Source organism: Punica granatum, chromosome 8, assembly GCF_007655135.1.
Source record: "Punica granatum isolate Tunisia-2019 chromosome 8, ASM765513v2, whole genome shotgun sequence".
In the NCBI taxonomy this organism is placed as follows: domain Eukaryota; kingdom Viridiplantae; phylum Streptophyta; class Magnoliopsida; order Myrtales; family Lythraceae; genus Punica; species Punica granatum.
Window position 1 is genome coordinate 20,009,423 of NC_045134.1, and position 22,340 is coordinate 20,031,762.

The 22,340-nt window shown below is 37.8% G+C and overlaps 2 protein-coding genes and 1 pseudogene across 2 annotated transcripts; all 3 read right to left on the reverse strand.

Annotated features, from left to right (window-relative positions):
• Positions 1-4,936: 4,936 nt before the first annotated feature.
• LOC116188824 lies at positions 4,937-8,296 on the reverse strand (annotated as a pseudogene).
• A 2,198-nt stretch (positions 8,297-10,494) lies between these two features.
• LOC116215827 (GDSL esterase/lipase 1-like) lies at positions 10,495-12,622 on the reverse strand. The gene is made up of 5 exons (XM_031551600.1): positions 12,289-12,622; positions 12,063-12,184; positions 11,561-11,791; positions 11,207-11,456; positions 10,495-10,902 (listed from the first exon to the last, which is right to left on the reverse strand). Exons 1-5 carry the CDS (start codon positions 12,557-12,559, stop codon positions 10,649-10,651), a joined length of 1,128 nt encoding a protein of 375 aa, XP_031407460.1. The 5' UTR covers positions 12,560-12,622; the 3' UTR covers positions 10,495-10,648.
• A 7,034-nt stretch (positions 12,623-19,656) lies between these two features.
• LOC116186995 (GDSL esterase/lipase 1-like) lies at positions 19,657-21,827 on the reverse strand. Its single transcript, XM_031515566.1, has 5 exons — positions 21,441-21,827; positions 21,219-21,340; positions 20,717-20,947; positions 20,363-20,612; positions 19,657-20,065 (listed from the first exon to the last, which is right to left on the reverse strand). Exons 1-5 carry the CDS (start codon positions 21,709-21,711, stop codon positions 19,809-19,811), a joined length of 1,131 nt encoding a protein of 376 aa, XP_031371426.1. The 5' UTR covers positions 21,712-21,827; the 3' UTR covers positions 19,657-19,808.
• Between the last annotated feature and the right edge of the window lie 513 nt (positions 21,828-22,340).

Below are 22,340 nucleotides of genomic sequence, written 5' to 3' on the forward strand. Positions count from 1 at the left end.
ATGCGACACCCGAAATTTTTAGACTAATGGACCAATTTGAGTTTGAATAATTCAACCCAAATTATATTTATATAAACTCATATGCATACACGTATATATATATAAGCATACACATTTTATATATATAATATATGTCTCCCTCTACCCCATTTTATAAGTAACAGGGAAGGGATCAATTCAACATCCCACCGGTGTGGGACAAGGAAAAAATGAGATTTCCAAGAGCCAAGTGTATGGCTAAGTGTCATCATACAATTGGCCCATGTGTCTTTCTATAATTGGCTTCAAATGGTTCCATAGAAAATAACCACTTAGCACACCATTAAATCTAATAAATCGGATCTAATTAATCGGCAAATTTAATCTCATTAAATATCCGATTAATTGGTCGCACCATAAATCATCTAATCTCTATTAGACGATTTTGTTGTTTCAAAATATTCCGTCGATTTAATCATCGTGTGTGACCCTGTAGGTTCCCAATTACGTTGATAGTAATATCGAAATCTCTATTTCAATATTACAAACAGTGAGCAGCATCTAGCAATGCATCACTGTTACTCAAGTAATCAGAAAGTCAATTTCTCGACGAACCTCGTGACCTACATTACCGTGTAATATAATCCATTGTCCTCTATATCTCTATTGAGCCCAAGGCATGGTCAATGACATCCTTGTATGGCTTAATATCTCTCTTTCTTGGTTTTCCGGGTAAGTCTATCAGAACAAATGAGCTCGATATCGTTATATCGACTCATTTGGGTATGCATACACTTTTAGACTTAACCACCAAGTGGCCGTGAGACATCGCTCTTGTTTCGTAGGAGGGATAAATCCTATCTTGGTCACTCACATTCCTCTCCATGCTCTGTGGTATACCCAATAACTGTCTTTATAACCAGCTTGTTACGGTGGCGTTTGATAGTATTAAGGTATATGACATTACATGTAGGAATCCATGATAACCTCAAGTCAAAGGACCATTACACTATAGTCACTTTGAGATATGCTAATGACAGTCACGTAACAACCCATGTAGCAATCTCATGGCGGGTCAGTCCAATACACATTACTCTTAATGTATACATGTGGTGTGACTTGATATCTCCATATCCATGACTTGTGAGACTTGGTCATCAATCAACACCCACACTAGTCTAACTGTATTATCGCTGTCTTAATTAACGATAATACTTTGACTATGGACATTTAGGAATAATGTTCGGTAATTATAAGATCTTACAATCAAGTCACACTTGATGCCTATTGAACCTACTATTCCAAGGATATTATTGTGTAAAATCATATTTAGCGCAATCTACACAATAACAGAAATGCCTCGTATTATAATGAAATACATATCATATTACAGAATTGATGATAGATTGCCTCTGGGACATACACCAATTCCCAACAATCACGATTGTGTATGTTAGATCAAGTAAGAATTTGGCGGATCCGTTTACAAAGGGTTTCGGAAGAGACATGATAAGATCTACCTTGGATGGAATGGGATTGAAACCCATATTATGAAGAGTCACTAATAATGGGAACCCGACTTTTTCTCGAGCACTACAACTTGTTTAAAGGTTTAATAGGTAATAACAAGTTACTGAGGCGTGACTGGATTGACTGTTATGGTTAAGGAAGGACCAGTATATGTACTTCTAATGAGGTTGAAATAAATTTGTGGCCTTAGTGACATGGCATAACCCATAAACCTCACCTATATGGACATTGGAAGCAGTGCCGCTTCTAGCAAAAGTTATGTTTTACTTTTGTAAATGTTCATGAAAACTAGGATGAAGCACAAGGCTAGAAAAAGTGCTAAGTATAATTTATGAGCTTCCCATAGAAAACAAGATGTTCTTGTGTGTGTGGTCTTTTTGATCGTGACACTAGGAATCGTGATTTAAGCACAAAGCCACCATTGATTTCATTGAGATTTTGAGATACCTACACTAATTTGAGGTTTAAATCGAAAGATACTTCTTGTATGCATGACATTGTCATATTGCTCAAAGTCATAATCTAAGTGAGGGAATGTGGTAAATTTATAATAGGCAGATTGTGATTTGTGAGAGGAAACATGCATGGAGTAACTCCAAGAAATATGTGAAATTAATTCTCAATGAAAAGTTCTTCGATTCATGAGTCCAATGCTTCGAACGAGATACGAATCGGAGTTCATATGAAAGAATAATAATCAGTCAAAATTTATTGCGCAGCTAATAGATGACTTGGTGCCACAGTACCGTAATTCCAGTGTTACGGCACTGAAGTTACTATTGATTTCCAGATCGGTCAATGTCGCTGCATCGAAATCGATGTTGCAGCATGACGGCGATTACCATGTTTCAATTCAATCGGCTTTGCTGCACCTAAATCGATGCTGCAGCATGACGGTGGTTACCATTTAAAAGTTATGAATGTCGATTTCAAGGACATGACTGTTCAAAAAGACACGACTATTCCTATTATAAATAAGCATTTAAGGGATGAACAAACATAACAACACAACATCAAATACATTTTCTCCCCTCATTCTCTCTGTTCTTCTTCCCCCAGTACTCTTAAAAAAAGTCTCAAGAAGAGATCGTCATTCTTATCGCAAGAAGATCTCAGTAGTCCTATTGTATCCAAGGAGTGAGGCTACCGCAACAAACTCTTCGTAGTGGGGGTAATAATCATCTTAAGGAAAGTGATCTTCACGTCTCTGACTACACTTTCCGATCCTATCCGACCCTCTTTTTCAACACTGTGTGGGAGACGGAGGAAAGGGAGATCCCTCAGGACATTAAGAACCACATTGAGAGCCTGGGAGGGAAAGATATTCTCTTCGCGTGCGAGAGGCCTCTCACCAATGCCAATGTTAATAAAGTTTTGCACCGTCTCGTGATGCCCAAGTCGATCATCAGATGGTCGCCCTCGTTCCCGCATGATGATGAAAAGGAGTTGCTCAAGACACGCGAGATGAATGACATATGGTTCCGCTGTTCGACCCTAGACTCAAGATTTGCGATATGGGACTAAGGAGGTGGGAGATGAAGAAGATGCATGGGGCGTCCTCCATGGTTGCATACGTGCTGACGGATGGGTGGAATGATGCAGTGGTGCGGAATGGCCTCAAGGAGGGTGATATTGTCTAGGTGTAGTTGTTTCGGCTGGGGTTGCGGCTTTGTCTTGCTCTAAACACGGCGCGCAATTAAGGAACAAGATCACAAAGCCGAGTGATCGTCAATGTTGTAAACACACACATCTGATCACCAGCTAGCCACTTAGCTGATCATCATGAAGCATTATTTAGCTAGGGTTTTGTTTTTATTTTTGGATCAGCAATTAGGGTTTTGTTGGCTTATGTGGGCTCTTTCCTAATTTTGTTCATGGCGGCTGCTTATGATAAATTTTTCCAATTCATTCATGTGATGACGATAGTTCAATAAAGATCATTATTTTCTTCTAGTTTTTGCAATTTTTTGTCCAAATTTGGGACCGATTAGGTTGTTTTCACATGGGTGTGAATTGGTGAAACATGGCATAATTTCGAGGTGGGGAGTTGGCTTCTAGCGAGATTGGATATTCTCAAACCCTTATGGCATTGAGATAAAATCGAATATATCTTCCTGTATATTAGGACCTTTTCTTTCATCCGAGGATTGAGTCGGATCGCAGTGTGTATATGCATGTGTGCACATATAATTCTTTGTTGATCGGTGTTCTCTGTTTGATGTGCTTTAGATTTCAGCCTATGTCCTTCTCAACAAGCCCATGCCCAAAAAATCATATCTTGGACATATCAAGAAAATATTATCGTGATGTGGAAAAGAAAGATGATATGTCTTGATCTATAAAATTAGGAATAATATAATTTTAATTAGGTAGTATATTTTATTTAGGTAGAAAGATATTGAGAATTAGATATTACTTCCTATTTTAGTTTGTGTCTAGAGTTCTTAAGTTTCCTATTTCATATTATTACCTTATTCTATTTTAGGAAAATAATATAGATGAGATTAGATATCAGTTTTCTACTCTAGAGTCAAGGGAGGTGTCTTCCCAAAATATAAATATGTACCTTATTGTAAGAGTACATCAGAGACTATGAATGAATATTTTTGAATGAGATTGCTTAGAGCGTTTCTTCTCTTTTCTTATCTAAACAAGTTTCTTGTTTAGTAGCGAAAACCCCGATTTTTATTGTTCATCCTTGAGCGTGGCAATCAAAACGACTTTTCTTACTCGTCGCGAGTTATCTTATCGAGTGAGATTAGTTGGTTCTATTATCCACCCTTCTTTCTTATCAAGTTCTAGTTTGTGAGCTTATCATTGTTGGAGTGGACGACACTATTTGTGGACCGTTGTCCATCAATTTCAAAATATGCCCGAGTTAACGGCTACTATACATTGTAGTAATTTATATACAACCAAAAAAAAGAAGAAAAAAAGGGCCCAATTCGGAAAGGACAAGGGTGCTAGAGGCCCTTACAGGCCTTGGTCCGACCCATGGAGAATGACCTCAAAATCAAATAAAACTCATTATTAAGTTAGACCTCAAAAATAATATTATTAAATTAGACCTCAAATGATAAATCATTTTGTTAAATTAGAAAAAAAGAGGCTTATATCTGCTGCATTCGTTACTACATGAATCTCCTCGGGCCCTCCAAAGTAATTGAATCATTAAGAGGCAATTCTAAGATCTCTCTAATGAATGGATTGATTATATATGTCATTCGATTTTTCATAAAATTAAAGTAATTAAGTATTTATTTATTCACTGGAAAAAGTAGGTATTTATTTATTGATATAATTTTCATTTTTTTTTATCTTTCCCTTACAATTTATAATGATATTTTTACTTAATTTGTCTTTTTATTTAATTGCGTAGTATGTGTTAATTATAAACGCTTGATTATTTAAAAAATGATAAAATATTTATGCGCAACATGTGACTAGCAATTAGTATTTCCAAAAATAAAAACTCAACTAACCAATCTATCAAGACAATAGTGCATTATTTACTTTTACTTTTTTTTCTTTTTTAGTCAATACATAGTACCTGATATTCAAAAATCTGATAAACATCGATTTATTCACGATTTAGTTTAATTCTTTTAAGTAGGAACTGAACAGCTCGACTTGTCACAGCACAATAATTAATTTTTTGTTTGTCTATGCATAACCTTAAACAACTCTTCTAGATTGTAAGGTCCAGTTATATTGGTGCTTCCACTCCACATCAACTCGGCATATAGCTGGTTGGCCCTCTTTGTTGGATGATTGTTGTCGAAGAAGATGTGCCCGGAGGGGTTCGGACACAATTTGTACTCGATCTCCCCTATCCTCCGCCCACAGGTTGAGTTTCCCCTGTAGGGACCTGAACCACAACATGCCTCCTTGCTTTCCTTGAAACCTTCACATAGAACATAACACATTCTGAAGATTAACATACCGAGCTGATTTACTGCGAATTTTTTGCTATGCTCTGCACTTTCGAGGAAAACTATTATCGAACTTTACTGCTAAAAAATTATGTCATTTCAGTAGAAAGATCTCATTGGAGGAGTCGTTTATCTAGGATCGAATCCTCAAAGCACTCACCATATTTGGAAGGGTTGTCAGTTAGTTCCGTGACGACGATAAAAAAGTCGAAGTTCGAGTACTTGAATCCGTCTAATTCGGCCCCCAAATTCTGGAGGGCTTTCGCAAGAGCTCCATTGTGGAGCTTCAGAAGCTCATTGAATTCATTTGAACAAGCCCCATTGGTTCCTGGTAGGGCTCTCACAACGGGAATGCAACCGAGTGGCCCTAAGCTATTGACCCCGAATTTCCTTCCTCCTTTGCTGTGTATTCCCTATTAACCCTAAAAACAAAAATGGAAACTTTGTTATTTGGTTCTCAGGCCGAGCCAACGGGAGCAGCAGCTATAGGAGATCGAGTGTACTTCAAAATACTTACACTGATCACTGAAGTAACATTCCCGATCACCATTGCTACATATTGTTCGTAAGAATGGGACTGGAACATAGTGGGGTTCGCGAAGAAAAGGGGGGCGTAATCGTTGCCTCCGATGCTAAGCAGGTAAACAGCCTCCGTTATTGTTTTCGCAGCCAATTCATCCCCAAAATTCTTCTTCAACTACTTCTCCATTTCCTTGAACTGCCTTAGCTGCGACTTTAGGTCGACCACCTATAAGAGATATCAAATACCCAAACTCGGAGATCAGAACATAGAAATTGCAATATAAGGACCATTCGGTTTGTTCAATGGACAAAATCGAACAAGACCAGATCGGGGAGTTGAATTTTTACTTTCACGTGATTACGAAAACAGAAAACTGAATTGTTCTTTGTAAATTCGGATGTAACACGGTAACATTGGCACTAAAGCACTCTTTTTGTTGGCATTCCCTGCCATTGAATTTCCATTTGGCTTATACGGACCTACGCCCATTTCTACTTAAAAATTCAAGCTAATAAGTGGTGGTACCCAAGTTTCATATAAACCAATGATTATTATTTCATCTTTTCAATGTGGGATTATAATTCCCAACACCCGCCCTCACGTGCAATGTGTGGTCTATTTTTGCCTACACGTTGTCACGTGCCCTTGAACACCCGCCCTCAACAACTAACCTCGAGTCGGGTTCATCTTCTGTGCTTGGGCTGGGGGGACTAACACGAGACACTCTTTTGGCTGCTCTTGATATTGAGTCGGCGTAGTATGGGCCCACGTGAGCATACGGAAGCGTAACCCGCTTTGATATCATATTAAATTTTCATTGGGCTTATACGGACCTGGGCCCGTATTCAATATGGTATCAGGGCCCAGGTTACGCGTATGCGTGCCTACGCACTTGTGCGCACCCATATCATGTCAGGCCCAGTATGTCGAGTACAACCAAAGTGTGCATCGTGTTAGTTCCTCCTCGCCCGAGCACGAAAGAAGAGCTCGCTCGAGGTCAATTGTTGAGGGCGGATGTTTAAGGGCACGTGACAATGTGTAGGCAAAAATAGACCACACGTTGCACTTGAGGGCGAGTGTTGAGGACATTAATCCCACATAGAAAAGATGTATCAAAATCCATTGATTTATATGAGACTTGGGTACCACCACTTATCAGCTTGAGTTTTTAAGTGGAAATGAGCTTAGGTTTGTAAAAGCCCAATGAAAATTTAATATGGGATCAGAGCCTGGGTTATGTGTATGCGCACCTACGTGCGTGTGCGTACCTACACCACGCCAGGCCCAATATGTCAAGTGCAGCAAAGAGTGCGTCTTGTGTTAGTGTCCCCCCTCGCCCGAGCACGGAAGATTAGCCAGGCTCGAGGTCAATTGTTGAGGACGGGTGTTTAAGGGCACGTGACAACGTGTAGGCAAAAATAGATCACACGTTGTACATAAAAAGCAGGTGTTGATAAGTAAAATGGGATAAATCTCACATCGGAAAAAAAAGGAAAACCTATGGGTTAATATATTGTTTGGGTATCATCACTTATCAGTTTCAACTTTTAAGTGAATATGGACCCAAACCTATATAAGCCAATGGAAATTTAATACTTGCAAACGATTTTGCTGAATTTCGAAAGATTTGAAGATTAGAAACTTACGAATCCTGAATTTCGTACTTTCCGGGCTGCAGGTACGGAGGAATCAACGGAAGTCCTGCATATTCAGCTATGGAAGCAGCAAAAATAAATAAATAAATTGAAACATTCATAAAGCACTTGCCAAATACCGAATTATTTTCACATAAAAATAAGAGTCAGTTTCGTTGTTTACCTATAAAATCGGGTATAAGACGGCCATCGGAAAATTTTCCAGTTGGATGCTTGAAGAAGGTCTCTCCGTAAGGATAGAAATTTGCCCGGAACTCCGATGTTGTGTTGAGGAAATTACTGTTTCCAGAATCAAACAGAGAGTCTCCGAAAATGAAGAGCGCAGTCCGGTTCTCTGGGTGCCAGAGCAGAGCTCTACAGCTTGCCCGAGCGATAAAGAGGGCCACAAGGATTGTAAGGATATGTATAGAAACTGACATGTTTCGATGGCTCATCGACCGTATTAGACTATGTTTTCAATATTAAAGTGTCATATTCATAGTTCGTGTTTGCCCATGATTTGAAGAAGTGCAACACGTAAGAGCGCACGTAAAACAATCAGTCAATTATACTTTTCAAACTGAATAACACAAAACAAAAGAAAAGTAGAAAAAAAATTAAACCCTACCTCGAAAATGTAACAAAGTATGTAATAAGACTAGAAAAACGAAAATTGGAAGGACTAAACAGCCAGATAAGACCATCGTGGGTTGATTATGGTGTTCCGCATCACCTCTTTTTCTTAAGTGAGATTTTGAATCTAAATTTTGTAAATGGATAAAATATAAATAGATAGGTTTTACTCCTTAGTGGATTTATTATGATCAAAGTTATATTATTTAGACTAATGTAAGTTGGTTTAAGGGGTTCGGCGCTTGTTCCGCCTAATTAAAATCTCGGGTTCAAGCCATTCTAAATGCAGAAAATTCACGTTATGAGAGTTTCACCCCTTAATGTGCCGCCTTAGCTCTGAATTAGTTGTGCTCCAATTGAACTTTCGAATACTATGGTTCATATCGAAAAGAAAAAGTTATATTATTTAGAATTCACTAGATTTGTCAATAATGTGGTGCACATTATTAAAAAAAAAAATGGCGGCCACGTATATCAAATTAGCCCTACTCCTCTTACCTCCTCTTTTTTCCGTGGCTTATGACAGAGACTAGTAATGGTAAGGGATAAAGAAAATGACCCAAAGGGGCATGGAAAAGTCTCACATATGATTATCGACCCTAGAACATTTCCTTTCCAATTTCCATATCGTTATCTCATTTTGTTCAGCTGCTTATTGCCAAGTAGCACACGTTTTGCTTTCTTTTGGTAATTGATGGAACATAACTTTTCTTGAACAGCAAAAATGATAGATTGACGAGATCTGTCTCTCTCTCTCTCTCTCTCTCTCTCCCCCCTTTAAATTTTTATTTATTTCTATCTTATTCTAAAGATTTCCAAAAGATGATTGTGAGTATGAAAAATGCCAAATGGGGGACACTTCATCAATAGTTAACCACATCAACCCCAAATACAAAGTCTGATTGTAATAAATAAATGGGAGAAATGTGAGACCCGACAAATTTCGCACACATACACAAATATATATATATATTACATAAATCATATTGGTTTATAGGTGACATTTTCAAACATATATATTTATATAGAATGTATAATATATATATATATATTATGTTTCTTTTCTGTAAGTGCTTTAGTTTAGAACAATTGGAAAATAATAATAATAATAATAATAAAAAAAAGAAATGAAAACAAAATAATGATTTGATTAGGGTGCTGGCTTCTTAATGATGGAACTTGCCGCACCGAATCCACTCTTCTCCCTCTGTTATCTTCTCCACCGCCTCTTTATTGTTTTTGTTTTTTTTCTAATTTATTGAGTTTAGCTTGTTGGGGCTTTTGGGGGTTCTGGTGGGTTCGAAGAATGGTGAAACTGTTATGGGAGTGGGTTTACAGCTGTTTAAGAGCCTTGCTGATCTGTTATCCCTTTGAAATTACAAACAAGATGAAATCGATGATCATAAGGTAGTCTATGTGGGAGCTCTGCTTTTGACGGTCAATTACCTCGAGGCACAACTTTGGACTAATCTTAATCGTGTTTATTATTACTTGCTAAGAGCATCATCCAGTTTTAAACTCAAAATGATCTCCAAGTAAGATAGGTGTTTTATCCGATACACGCAAGGTTCAAATTCTGATTCTTGGTTTAATTGGAGCTCTTGCAGATGATATGAAGTTTTTTTTGTTGGATTTGGTTGAGGTGAGAGAAATAGGGACAAGCTGAAGAAGTTACAGTAGTTGCTTATCATAAGCCTAGGCTTGTCGGGTATTATCTTTTACTCTCTGGATTAGGTTATGGGTCAACCACGACATCCTCTACGTGATTGACTTTTCGTTACAATTAAGGTTGTACCCCTTCTTTATAAATTAATTAATTGGCTTCGAAAGAGTTGTTAGTTAATAATATGCTCTTATAATTCGAATGTAATATATTTATCATTACGGCATTAACATTAACCACTCTTTGAGACTATTCCAAGAGAATAGGTGCCACCCATTGGTTCCGGTTTATATTCTATGATCTCTCTAATGAATGGGTTGATTATATATGTCATTCGCATTTTTCATAAAATTAAAGTAAGTAAATATTTATTTATTCACCGGAAAAAGTAAGTATTTATTTATCAATGTAATTTTCATTTCTTTTATCTTTCACTTACAATTTATAATGATATTTTTACTCAATTAGTCTTTTCTATTTATTTGCGTTGTATGTGTTAATTATATACGTTTGATTATTTAAAAAAATGATAAAATATTTCCGCACGACATGCAAGTATCAACTAGTATTTCCTAAAATAAAAAACTCAACTAACCAATCTATCAAGACAACAGTGCATTATTCGCTTTTTCTTTTTTCTTTTTCAGTCAACAGGACCTGATATCCAAGCATCTAGTAAACACCGATTTATTCATGATTTAATTTAATTATTTCAAGTAGGAAAGAAGCAGCTTGACTGGTCATAGCACAATACTTAATTTTTTGTTTGTCTATGTATAAGCTTAAACAACTCTTCTAGATTGTAAGGTCCAATAACATTGGTACTTCCGCTCCACATCAACTCGGCATAGTACTGGTTGGCCTTCTCCGGCGGATGACCGGAGTCGAAGTAGATGTAGTCGGAGGGGTTTGGACACAATTTGTATTCCTCCCCTCTCCTCCCCCCACAGCTTGTCCTTCCCCTGTAGGGACCTGAACCACAGCATGCCTCCTTGACTTCCTTGAAACCTTCACATAGAACATAACACATTTTGAATATTAACGTACTGAGCCGATTTGCTGCGATATTTTTTACTACGCTCTATACTTTCGAGGAAAACTATTATCCAACTTTACTGCTAAAAAATTATGTCATTTCAGTAGAAAGATCTCACTGGAGGAAGAGTTGTTTATCTAGGATCGAATCCTCGAAGCACTCAATGTAACTATTTATTATAAATGCAAGTGTCACGGAAGAGCCGAAGCAAGCCCTTGACACAAGAGCCCCGCATAATAGGCTAGATAGATGGCATGTGCTAGTGTTGCAACTTACCATATTTGGAAGGGTTGTCAATCAGCTCCATGACAACGGAAAAAAAGTCGAGCCTCGAGTACTTGAATCCATCTAATTTGGCCCCCAACTTCTGGAGGGCTTTCGCAAGAGCTCCATTGTGGAGCTTCACTAGCTCATTGAGTTCCTCTAAGCAAGCCCCAGTACCTTCTAGGGCTCTCATAATGGGAGAGCAACCGATCGGTCCTAAGCTATTGACCCCGAATTTCCTTCCTCCTTTGCTGTATATTCCCTATTAAATCGAAAAACAAAAATGGAAACTTTGTTATTTGGTTCTCAGGCCGAACCATTGGGAGCAGCAGTTACAGGAGATCGAGTGTACTTCAAAATACTTACACTGATCACTGAAGTAATATTCCCGATCACCATTGCTACATATTCTTCGTGAGAATGGGACTGGAACAGAGTGGAGTTCGTGAAGAATGTGGAGCTGTAATCGCCGCTTCCGATGCTAAACAGGTAAACAGCCTCCGATATTGTTTTTGCAGCCAATTCATCCCCAAAATTCTTCTTCAGCTGCTTCTCCATTTTCTCGAACAGCCTCAGCTGCGACTTCAGGTCGACCACCTATGAGAGATGTCAAATACCCAAACTAGGAGATCAGAAAATAGAAATTGCAATATAAGGACCATTCGGTTTGTTAAACGGACAAAATCGAACAAGACCAGATCGGGGAAATGAATTTTTGCTTTCACGCGATTACGAAAACAGAAAACAGAATTGTTCTCTTTAATTTCGGATGTAACGCGGTAATATTGGCACTAAAGCACTCTTTTTGTTGGCATTCGCTGCAAACGATTCTGCTGAATTTCGAAAGATTTGTAGATTAGAAACTTACGAATCCTGAGTAAGTTTCAGCAAGAGCACCGGCACCGGAAGTTGCAAAGTTTGCCCCTCCCGTGAACTCATACTTTCCGGGCTGCAGGTACGGAGGAATCAACGGAAGTCCTGCATATTCAGCTATGGAAGCAGCAAAAAAAATAAATAAATTGAAACATTCATAAAGCCCTTGCCAAATACCGAATTATTTTCACATAAAAATAAGAGTCAGTTTCGTTGTTTACCTATAAAATCGGGTATAAGACGGCCATCGGAAAATCTTCCAGTTGGATGCTTGAAGAAGGTCTCTCCGTAAGGATAGAAATTTGCCCGGAACTCCGATGTCGTGTTGAGGAAATTACTGTTTCCAGAATCAAACAAAGAGTCTCCGAAAATGAAGAGCGCAGTCCGGTTCTCTGGGTGCCAGGGCAGAGCTCTACAACTTGCCCGAGCGATAAAGAGGGCCACAAGGATTGTAAGGACATGTATAGAAACTGACATGTTTCGATGGCTCATCTGGTCGTATCAGACTATGTTTTCAATATTAGAGAGTGTCATCTTCTTAGTTCTGGGTTTTTATTTTATAATGATACCTGCCGTCAAAGTTGAAAACCAAAAGTCATCGATAAATTTAGTTCGTGTTTGCCCATGATTTGAAGAAGTGCAGCCCGTAAGAGCGCATGTAATACAATCAGTCAATTATACTTTTCAAAATAAATAACACAAAACAAAAGAAAAGTTGAAAAAAAATTAAACCCTACCTCCAAAATGTAACAAAGTATGTAATAGGACTAGAAAAACGAAAATTGAAATGACTAAACAGCCAGATAAGAGCATCGTGGGTTGATTATGGTGTTCAGCATCACCTCTTTTCCTTAAGTGAGATTTCGGATTCAAATTTTGTAAATAGATAAAATATAAATAGAGAACGTTTTACTCCTTAGTAGATTTATTCTGATCAAAGCTATGCTATTTAAATTAATGTGAATTGGTTCAAGAGGTTCAGCGCTTATTCGGCTAAGTAAAATCTTGAGTTCGATATCCACGCTAGGAGAGTTTCACCTTTTAAAGTGCCGACTCAGCTCTGAATTAGTTGGGGTTCAATTGAACTTTCGAATACTATGGTTCATATCGAAAAGAAAAAGTTATATTATTTAGAATTCACTAGATTTCTCAATAATGTGGTGCACATTATTAAAAAAAAAAAATGGCGGTCACGTATATCAAATTAGCCCTACTCCTCTTACCTCCTCTTTTTTTCCGGGGCTTATGACAGAGACTAGTAATGGTAAGGGATAAAGAAAATGACCCAAAGGGGCATGGAAAAGTCTCACATATGATTATCGACCCTAGAATATTTCCTTTCCAATTTCCATATCGTTGTCTCATTTTTGTTCAGCTGCTCATTGCCAAGTAGCACACGTTTTGCTTTCTTTTGGTAATTGATGGAACATGACTTTTTTTGAACAGCAAAAATTCAGCGGTTGACATTATTCCAAATGATAGATCGACGAGATCTCTCTCTCCCCCTTTAAATTTTTATTTATTTCTATCTTATTCTAAAGATTTCCAAAAGATGATTTTGAGAATGAAAAATGCCAAATGGGAGACACTTTATCAATAGTTAACCACGTCAACCCCAAATACAAAGTTTGATTATAATAAATAAATGAGAGAAATGTGAGACGCGACAAATTTCGCACACATACACAAAATATATATATTATTACATAAATCATATTTGCTTTATAGGTGGCATTTTCAAACATATATATTTATATAGAATGTAATATATATATATATATATATATTTATGTTTCTTTCCTGCAAGTGCTTTAGTTTAGAACAATTGGAAAAAATATTAATAATAATAATAAAAAGAAATGAAAACAAAATAATGATTTGGTTAGGGTGCTGGCCTTTTAATGGTGGAACTTGCCACACCAAATCCACTCTTCTCCCTCTGTTATCTTCTCCACCGCCTCTTTATTGTTTTTGTTTTTTTCTAATTTATTGAGTTTAGCTTGTTCGGGCTTTTGGGGGTTCTGGTGGGTTCGAAGGAAAGAGGCAGGGCGAGAGAGAGAGAGCAAGGGTTACCATTCTCTACGTGTATTCTTACCTCTATCTGAGGACAGGAAACAACGTGGGTTACTATTAAACCCGAGCCACCGAAAGTACAATTCCTAGCTCTTAGTTATAACATCAATATCCAAATTGAAGCATTAGAATGGTGAAACTGTTATAGGAGCGGGTTTACATCTGTTTGAGAGCCTTGCTGTTCTGTTATCCTTTGAAATTACAAACAAGATGAAATCGATGATCATAAGGTAGCCTATGTGGGAGCTCTGCTTTTGACGGTCAATTACCTTGAGGCACAACTTTGGACTAATCTTAATCGTGTTTATTATTACTTGCTAAGGGCATCATCCAGTTTTAAACTCAAAATGATCTCCAAGTAAGATAGGTTTTTTATCCGATTCACGCGAGGTTCAAATTTTGATTCTTGGTTTAATTGGAGCTCTTGCAGATGATATGAAGTTTTTTTTTGTTGGATTTGGTTGAGGTGAGTGAAATAGGGACAAGCTGAAGAAGTTATAGTAGCTGCTTATCCTAAGCCTAGGCTTGTCGGGTATTATCTGAATGTTCTATTGTTCTGCCGCAATATGAGAATTGTTCATGCATTGAGGTCACTTAAATTTGAGGAATTATCGCTTGGAACAGAAGCAATGTTTCTATTGTCATTCACTTATTAATTAGATTTCCGGCAGATTCCTGCCAAATTAGTGATTATTGAATGGTAATGACTTGGATAACACTGGTGATATTGACTTTTATGTCCCGTGGGGTTGCTTCAAAAGTATTCAATGTATATGAACTCTTCTTTCTTGACTAAGTGTTTATCTTTTACTCTCTGGATTAGATTATGGGTCAACCACAACATCCTCTACATGATTGACTTTTCGTTACAATTAAGGTTGTACCCCTTCTTTATAAATTAATTAATTGGCTTCGAAAGAGTTGTTAGTTAATAATATGCTCTTATAATTCAAATGTAATATATTTATCATTACAGCATTAACATTAACCACTCTTTGAGATTATTCCAAGAGAATAGGTGCCACCCATTGGTTCAGGTTTATATTCTAAGATCTCTCTAATGAATGGGTTGATTATATATGTCATTCACATTTTTCATAAAATTAAAGTAAGTAAATATTTATTTATTCACCGGAAAAGTAAGTATTTATTTATCAATGTAATTCTCATTTCTTTTATCTTTCGCTTACAATTTATAATGATATTTTTACTCAATTAGTCTTTTCTATTTATTTGCATCGTATGTGTTAATTATATACGTTTGATTATTTAAAAAATGATAAAATATTTCCGCGCGACATGTGAGTATCAACTAGTATTTCCTAAAATAAAAAACTCAACTAACCAATCTATCAAGACAATAGTCCATTATTCGCTTTTTCTTTTTTCTTTTTCAGTCAACAGTACCTGATATCCAAGCATCTAGTAAACACCGATTTATTCATGATTTAATTTAATTATTTCAAGTAGGAAAGGAGCAGCTCGACTGGTCACAACACAATACTTAATTTTTTGTTTGTCTATGTATAAGCTTAAACAACTCTTCTAGATTGTAAGGTCCAATAACATTGGTGCTTCCACTCCACATCAACTCGGCATAGTACTGGTTGGCCTTCTCCGGCGGATGGCCGGAGTCGAAGTAGATGTAGTCGGAGGGGTTTGGACACAATTTGTATTCCTCCCCTCTCCTCCCCCCACAGCTTGTCCTTCCCCTGTAGGGACCTGAACCACAGCATGCCTCCTTGACTTCCTTGAAACCTTCACATAGAACATAACACATTTTGAAGATTATTTAGTTCTGGGTTTTTAGTTTGTAATGATACCTGCCGTCAAAGTTGAAAACCAATAGTCATCGATAAATTTAGTTCGTGTTTGCCCATGATTTGAAGAAGTGCAGCACGTAAGAGCGCACGTAATACAATCAGTCAATTATACTTTTCAAAATAAATAACACAAAACAAAAGAAAAGTTGAAAAAAATACCCTTCTTCCAACGAAATAAGGCAAATTTACTTGGTTAACAAGAAACTCAGCAGCTCTGGTGATGCGTTTTGAATCCCGTGGAAGTAGCCTACGACCGGCGTGGAGAATTTTGACTCATTTATCATACGGAGTTGTAAGTTGCTTGCAGCCTTCACATAACACATGACCATAAATCATGTGAACATCGATGGAACTTATTATGAGCTGTGCAACCATTAAGTACCAAATATTGTTAATTAAATCATCGCTCAACATTCGTTGTCCGTTAATCATTGCACAAGGTTAAGTTTTTAAGCTAGTTGCAGATCAGTTGATAGTATTTCCGTAGGTGACTTACAATATTCATGAGGATAGCAGATCCTCTCTAAGGCAGCATCGAAGAGGTTTAAATATACGTAAGAAAAATGAATGAATATCTCACAGATATTTATATAATTCGAGTTGATGATCGGTCAAAATATAATCACGACTGGCATTGGTAAGCAACCTATGAGAGGCGTGTGTTAAATTCTCCATATCATGCATAGGTTTGAGTGGTAGGGATTTTTCTTTTTTCCTCGAAAAGTCAGAAATAGGGATTTTGCAACAGAACATGTAACAAAGTATGTAATAGGACTAGAAGAACGAAAATTGAAAGGACTAAACTGTTAGATAAGACCATCGTGGATTGATTATGGTGTTCAGCATCGCTTCTTTCCCTTAAACAAGATTTCGGGTCCAAATTTTGTGAATAGATAAAATATAAATAGAGAAAGTGTTACTCCTTGGTGGATCTATTATGATCAACGCTATATTATTTAGACTAACGTGGTTGATTCAAGGGGTTCAACGCTTGTTCCGTCTAAATAAGGTCTCAGAATTCGAGCCATTTGTGAATGCATAAAATTCAGGTTGAGAAAGTTTTACCCCTTAATGTGTCGACTCAGCTCTGGATTAGTCGAAGTCCAACTGGATTTTCGAATATCAGGGTTCACACAGAAAAAAAAATTATATTATTTAGAATCCACTAGATTTCCTAATATTGTGGTGCACATTATAAAAAAAAACAAATGGCGCCCAGATGTATCATATTAGCCCTACTACTCTTACCTCCTCTTTTTTCTGGGGCTTATGACAGAGAGTAGTAATTGTAAGGGATAAAGAAAATGACCCAAAGGGGCATGAAAAAGTCTCACATATGATTATCCAACCTTTAAACATTTCTTTTCCAATTTCCATATCGTTATCTCATTTTGTTCAGCTGCTTATTGCCAAGTAGCACAAGCTTTGCTTATTTTTGGTAATTGATGTAACATAACTTTTATTGGACAGTAAGAATTCAACGGCTGACGGTATTCCAAACGATAGATTGGCGAGATCTCTTTCTCTTTTTAAAATTTTTATTAATTTTTATCTTATTTTAAAGATTTCCAAAAAATTATTTTGAGTATGAAAAATGTCACATGGGAGTCACGTCATCACTAGTTAACCACATCGGCCCAAAATAAAAAGTTTGATTGTTACATAAGAAATAAATGGGCGAAATATAATGGAAGTCCTAAAAGTTTGACTTTTTTTTATCAAGTCTTACAGTTTAGTCGACATTGCAGCATCGAAATCGATGATGCAGCACAACGGTGGTTACCAATTGAAAGTTGTGAACGTTGGTTGCAGGGACATGATCTTTCGAAAGGGCACGATTACTCCTATTACAACCTTCTAAGGAATGAACAAATATAACAACACAATATCAAACCCATTTTGTCCCTGTACTCTTACGAGAAGTCTCAAGAAGAGATCTTCGTTCTTATTACACAAAAATCTCAGTGGTCGTGTTGTATCTTAGGGATGATATTTCAATCAAGGTTACCGTGACAAACTCTTCGTAGTGGGGGCAATAATCACCTTAATGAAAGTAATCTTCACGCCTCTGACCACACTTTCCGATCTACTCTTCGACCCTCTTCCTGAACACTCTGTGTGGGAGACAAAGGAAAGGAAGATCCCTTAGGACGTCGAGAACCACATTGAGGCCTGGGAGCAAAAGATATTCTCTGCGTGTGCGAGAAGCATCTTACCAATGCTGAAGTTAACAATTTTTGCACCGTCTCTGATGCCCAAGTCGATCATCAGATGGTCGCCCTCTTTCCCGCATGATGATGGAAAAGGAGTTCCTCAAGACACGCAAGATGACTGACATACGGGTTCTGCTGCTCGACCCCAGACTTAAGATTTGCGATATGGGACTAAGGATGTGGGAGATGAAGAAGATGCACGGGGAGTCCTCCATGGTCGCATACGTGCTGACAGACGGGATGGAATGATGTAGTGGCGCGGAATGACCTCAAGGAGGGCGATATTGTTCAAGTGTGGTTGTTTCAGCTCGGGTTGCAACTTTGTCTCGCTCTGACCATGGCGCACAATTTAAGGAACAAGATCACGAAGCCGAGTGATCATCAACGCTGTAAACACACACATCTGATCACTCGCTGGCCACTTAGCCAATCATCATGAAGCATTATTTAGCTAGGGTTTGTTTTAATTTTTGGATCAGCGATCAGGGTTTTGTTGGCTTACGTGGACTCTTTCCTAATTTCGTTCACGGCAGTTGCTCATGATAAATTTTTCCAATTTATTCATGTGATGATGATAGCTCAAGAAAGGTCGTTATTTTCATCTAGTTTTTGCGATTTTTGTCCAAATTTGGTATCAATTAGGCTGTTTTCACATGGGCGTGAATTGGTGAAACATGGCACAATTTCGAGGTAATGAATCCGCTTCCAGCGAGATTGGATATTCTCAACCTCTTACGGCACCGAGATAGAACCGCATATATCTTCCTATATAATACAAACTTTTCTTTCATCCGAGAATCGAGTCGGATTGCAGTATGTAAATGTACGTGCATACATATAATTGTTTGTTGATCGGTGTTCCCCGTTGCAGTGGACAACGCTGTTTGGACCGTTGTCCGTCTATTTCAAAATCTACCCGAGTTAACGGCTATTTGTACATTGTCGTAATTTATGTATAACCGAATAGCCCAATTCGGAAAGGACAAGGGTGCGCGAGGCCTTGCAGGCGTTGGCCCGGCCCATGGAGACTAACCTCAAAATCAAATAAAACTCATTATTAAGTTAGACCCTAAATATAATATTATTAAATCAGACGTCAAATGATAATCATTAGAAAAAGAGGCTCATATCTGCTGCCTCTGTTACCGCATGAATCTCCTCAGGCCCTCCAAAGTAATTGAATCATTAAGAGGTATTTTTAAGATCTCTCTAATAACTTTATACTTATTATGGGTTGATTATATATGTCATTCGCATTTTTCATAAAATTAAAGTAAGTAAATATTTATTTTTTCATTTATTTTGTCTTTCGCTTACAATTTATAATGATATTTTTACTCAATTAATCTTTTCTATTTATTTGCATCGTATGGATTAATTATATACGTTTGATTATTTGAAAAATGATAAATATTATCGCGCGACACGTGACTATCTATTAATATTTCCTTAAAAAAAAAAAACCCAACCGACCAATCTATCAAGACAATGGAGTACTATTCGCTTTTTCCTTTTTCCTTTTCAGTCAACAGTACTTGATATCCAAAAACCTAGTAAACATCGATTTATTCACGATTCAGTTTAATTATTTTAAGTAGAAACCGAACAGCTTGACTTGTCACAACGCAATAATTAATTTTTTGTTTGTCTATGTATAGGCTTAAACAGCTCTTCCAGATTGTACGGTCCAGTTACATTGATGCTTCCGCTCCACATCAACTCGGCATAGTACTGGTTGGCCTTCTCTGGCGGATGACTGGAGTCGAAGTAGATGTGCTCGGAGGGGTTCGGACACAATTTGTACTCGGTCTCCCCTCTCCTCCCCCCACAGCTTGTCCTTCCCCTGTAGGGACCTGAACCACAGCATGCCTCCTTGCCTTCCTTGAAACCTTCACACAGAACATTACACATTTTGAAGATTAACGTACCGAGCCAATTTGCTGCGATATTTTTTGCTACACTCTATACTTTCGAGGAAAAATATTATCGAACTTCATTGCTAAAAAATTATGTCATTTCAATAGAAAGATCTCATTGGAGGAGTTGTTTATCTAGGATCGAATCCTCAAGGCACTCAATGTACCGATTTATTATATAGGCAAGTGTCACGGACGAGCCAAAGCAAGCCCTTGACGCAAGATTCCCGCATAATAGGCTAGATAGATAGCATGAGTGTTGCAACTTACCGTATTTGGGAGGGTTGTCAATCAGTTCCATGACAACGGAAAAAAGGTCGCAGTTCGAGTACTTGAATCCATCTAATTTGGCCCCCAACTTCTGGAGGGCTTTCGCAAGAGCTCCATTGTGGAGCTTCACTAGCTCATTGAGTTCCTTTGAGCAAGCCCCAGTGCCTTCTAGGGCTCTCATAACGGGATGGCAACCGAGTGGCCCTAAGCTATTGACCCCGAATTTCCTTCCTCCTTTGCTGTGTATTCCCTATTAAACCGAAAAACAAAAATGGAAACTTTGTTGTTTGGTTCTCAGGCCGAGCCATTGGGAGCAGCAGTTACAGGAGATCGAGTGTACTTCAAAATACTTACACTGATCACTGAAGTAAGATTCCCGATCACCATTGCTACATATTGTTCGTGAGAATGGGACTGGAACAGAGTGGAGTTCGTGAAGAAAGGGGAGCCGTAATCGTTGCCTCCGATGCTAAACATGTAAACAGCCTCCGATATTGTTTTCGCAGCCAATTCATCCCCAAAATTCTTCTTCAACTGCTTCTCTATTTTCTCGAACTGCCTCAGCTGCGACTTCAGGTCGACCACCTATAAGAGATATCAAATACACGAACTCGGAGATCAGAACATAGAAATTGCAATATAAGGACCATTCGGTTTGTTAAACGGACAAAATCGAACAAGACTGGATCGAGGAGTTGAATTTTTACTTTCACGTGATTACAGAGAACAATAACCGAATTGTTCTCTGTAATTTCGGATGTAACACGGTAATATTGGCACTAAAGTACTCTTTTTATTGGCATTTGCTGCAAACGATTCTGCTGAATTTTAAAAGATTTGTAGATTAGAAACTTACGAATCCTGAATGAGTTTCAGCAAGAGCACCCGCACCGGCAGATGCAAAGTTTGCCCCTCCCATGAACTCGTACTTTCCAGGCTGCAGGTATGGAGGAATCAACGGAAGTCCTGCATATTCAGCTACGGAACCCAAAAAAAAAAAAAATTGAAACATTCATAAAGCTCTTGCCAAATACCGAATTATTTTCACATAAAAATAAGAGTCAGTTTCCTTGTTTACCTATAAAATCAGGTATAATACGGCCATCGGAAAATCTTCCAGTTGGATGTTTGAAGAAGGTCTCTCCGTAAGGATAGAAATTTGCCTGGTACTGCGATGTCGTGTTGAGGAAATTATTGTTTCCAGGGTCGAACAGAGAGTCCCCGAAAACGAAGAGCGCAGTCCGGTTCTCAGGGTGCCAGAGCAGAGCTCTACAACTTGCCCGAGCGATAAAGAGGGCCACAAGGATTGTAAGGAAATGAATAGAAACTGACATGTTTCGATGGCTCATCTGGTCGTATTAGACTATGTTTTCAATATTAGAGAGCGTCATCTTCTTAGTTCTGGGTTTTTATTTATAATGATACCTGCTGTCAAAGTTCAAAACCAAAGGTCATAATTAAATTGGTTCGTGTTTGCTCATGAATTGAAGAAGTGCAAGATGGAAGAGAGTACGTAATAGAATTGAAGAAGTGCAAGACTTAAGAGGGTACGTAATACAATCAGTCAATTATTATACTTTTCAAACTGAATAACACAAAACAAAAGAAAAGTTGAAAAAAAATTAAACCCTGCCTCCAAAGAGATAAGGCAACTTTACGAGGTCAACCAGGAACTTAGCAATTATTGGTGATAGGTTTTGAATTCCGTGACGAAACAGCCTACGACCGGCGATAATGATTACATTTCAAGTCGATCATTAGACTACTACGGACTATAAACGTATGTGGTATTTGGAACATGACATTTTTTCTATCCAGATAGAATGCAACCACAGGACCAAAGAGTACACTTAACTTCGCGAGAGGAAGGATAATATGAACCAAGAAGTCGATTTATTTCACAGGGAACCGGAACACCAGAACTAGCGTATACATTCTTTAAGACTCTTCTAACTAAATGCCATTTATATAATAAAAA

What these genes read in the sequence shown, in the direction of transcription:
- LOC116186995 (XM_031515566.1), bottom strand. Translation starts at nt 21,711, where the DNA reads ATGAGCCATCGAAACATGTCAGTTTCTATTCATTTCCTTACAATCCTT. An exon ending in CTGAAACTCATTCAGGATTC is followed by an intron (nt 20,948 to 21,218) that starts GTAAGTTTCTAA and finishes TATCTCTTATAG; the next exon opens with GTGGTCGACCTGAAGTCGCA. An exon ending in TGACAACCCTCCCAAATACG is followed by an intron (nt 20,066 to 20,362) that starts GTAAGTTGCAAC and finishes TTCTGTGTGAAG; the next exon opens with GTTTCAAGGAAGGCAAGGAG.
- LOC116215827 (XM_031551600.1), bottom strand. Translation starts at nt 12,559, where the DNA reads ATGAGCCATCGAAACATGTCAGTTTCTATACATGTCCTTACAATCCTT. An exon ending in TCTTATACCCGATTTTATAG is followed by an intron (nt 12,185 to 12,288) that starts GTAAACAACGAA and finishes CTGCTTCCATAG; the next exon opens with CTGAATATGCAGGACTTCCG. An exon ending in ATATTACTTCAGTGATCAGT is followed by an intron (nt 11,457 to 11,560) that starts GTAAGTATTTTG and finishes TCGATTTAATAG; the next exon opens with GGAATATACAGCAAAGGAGG.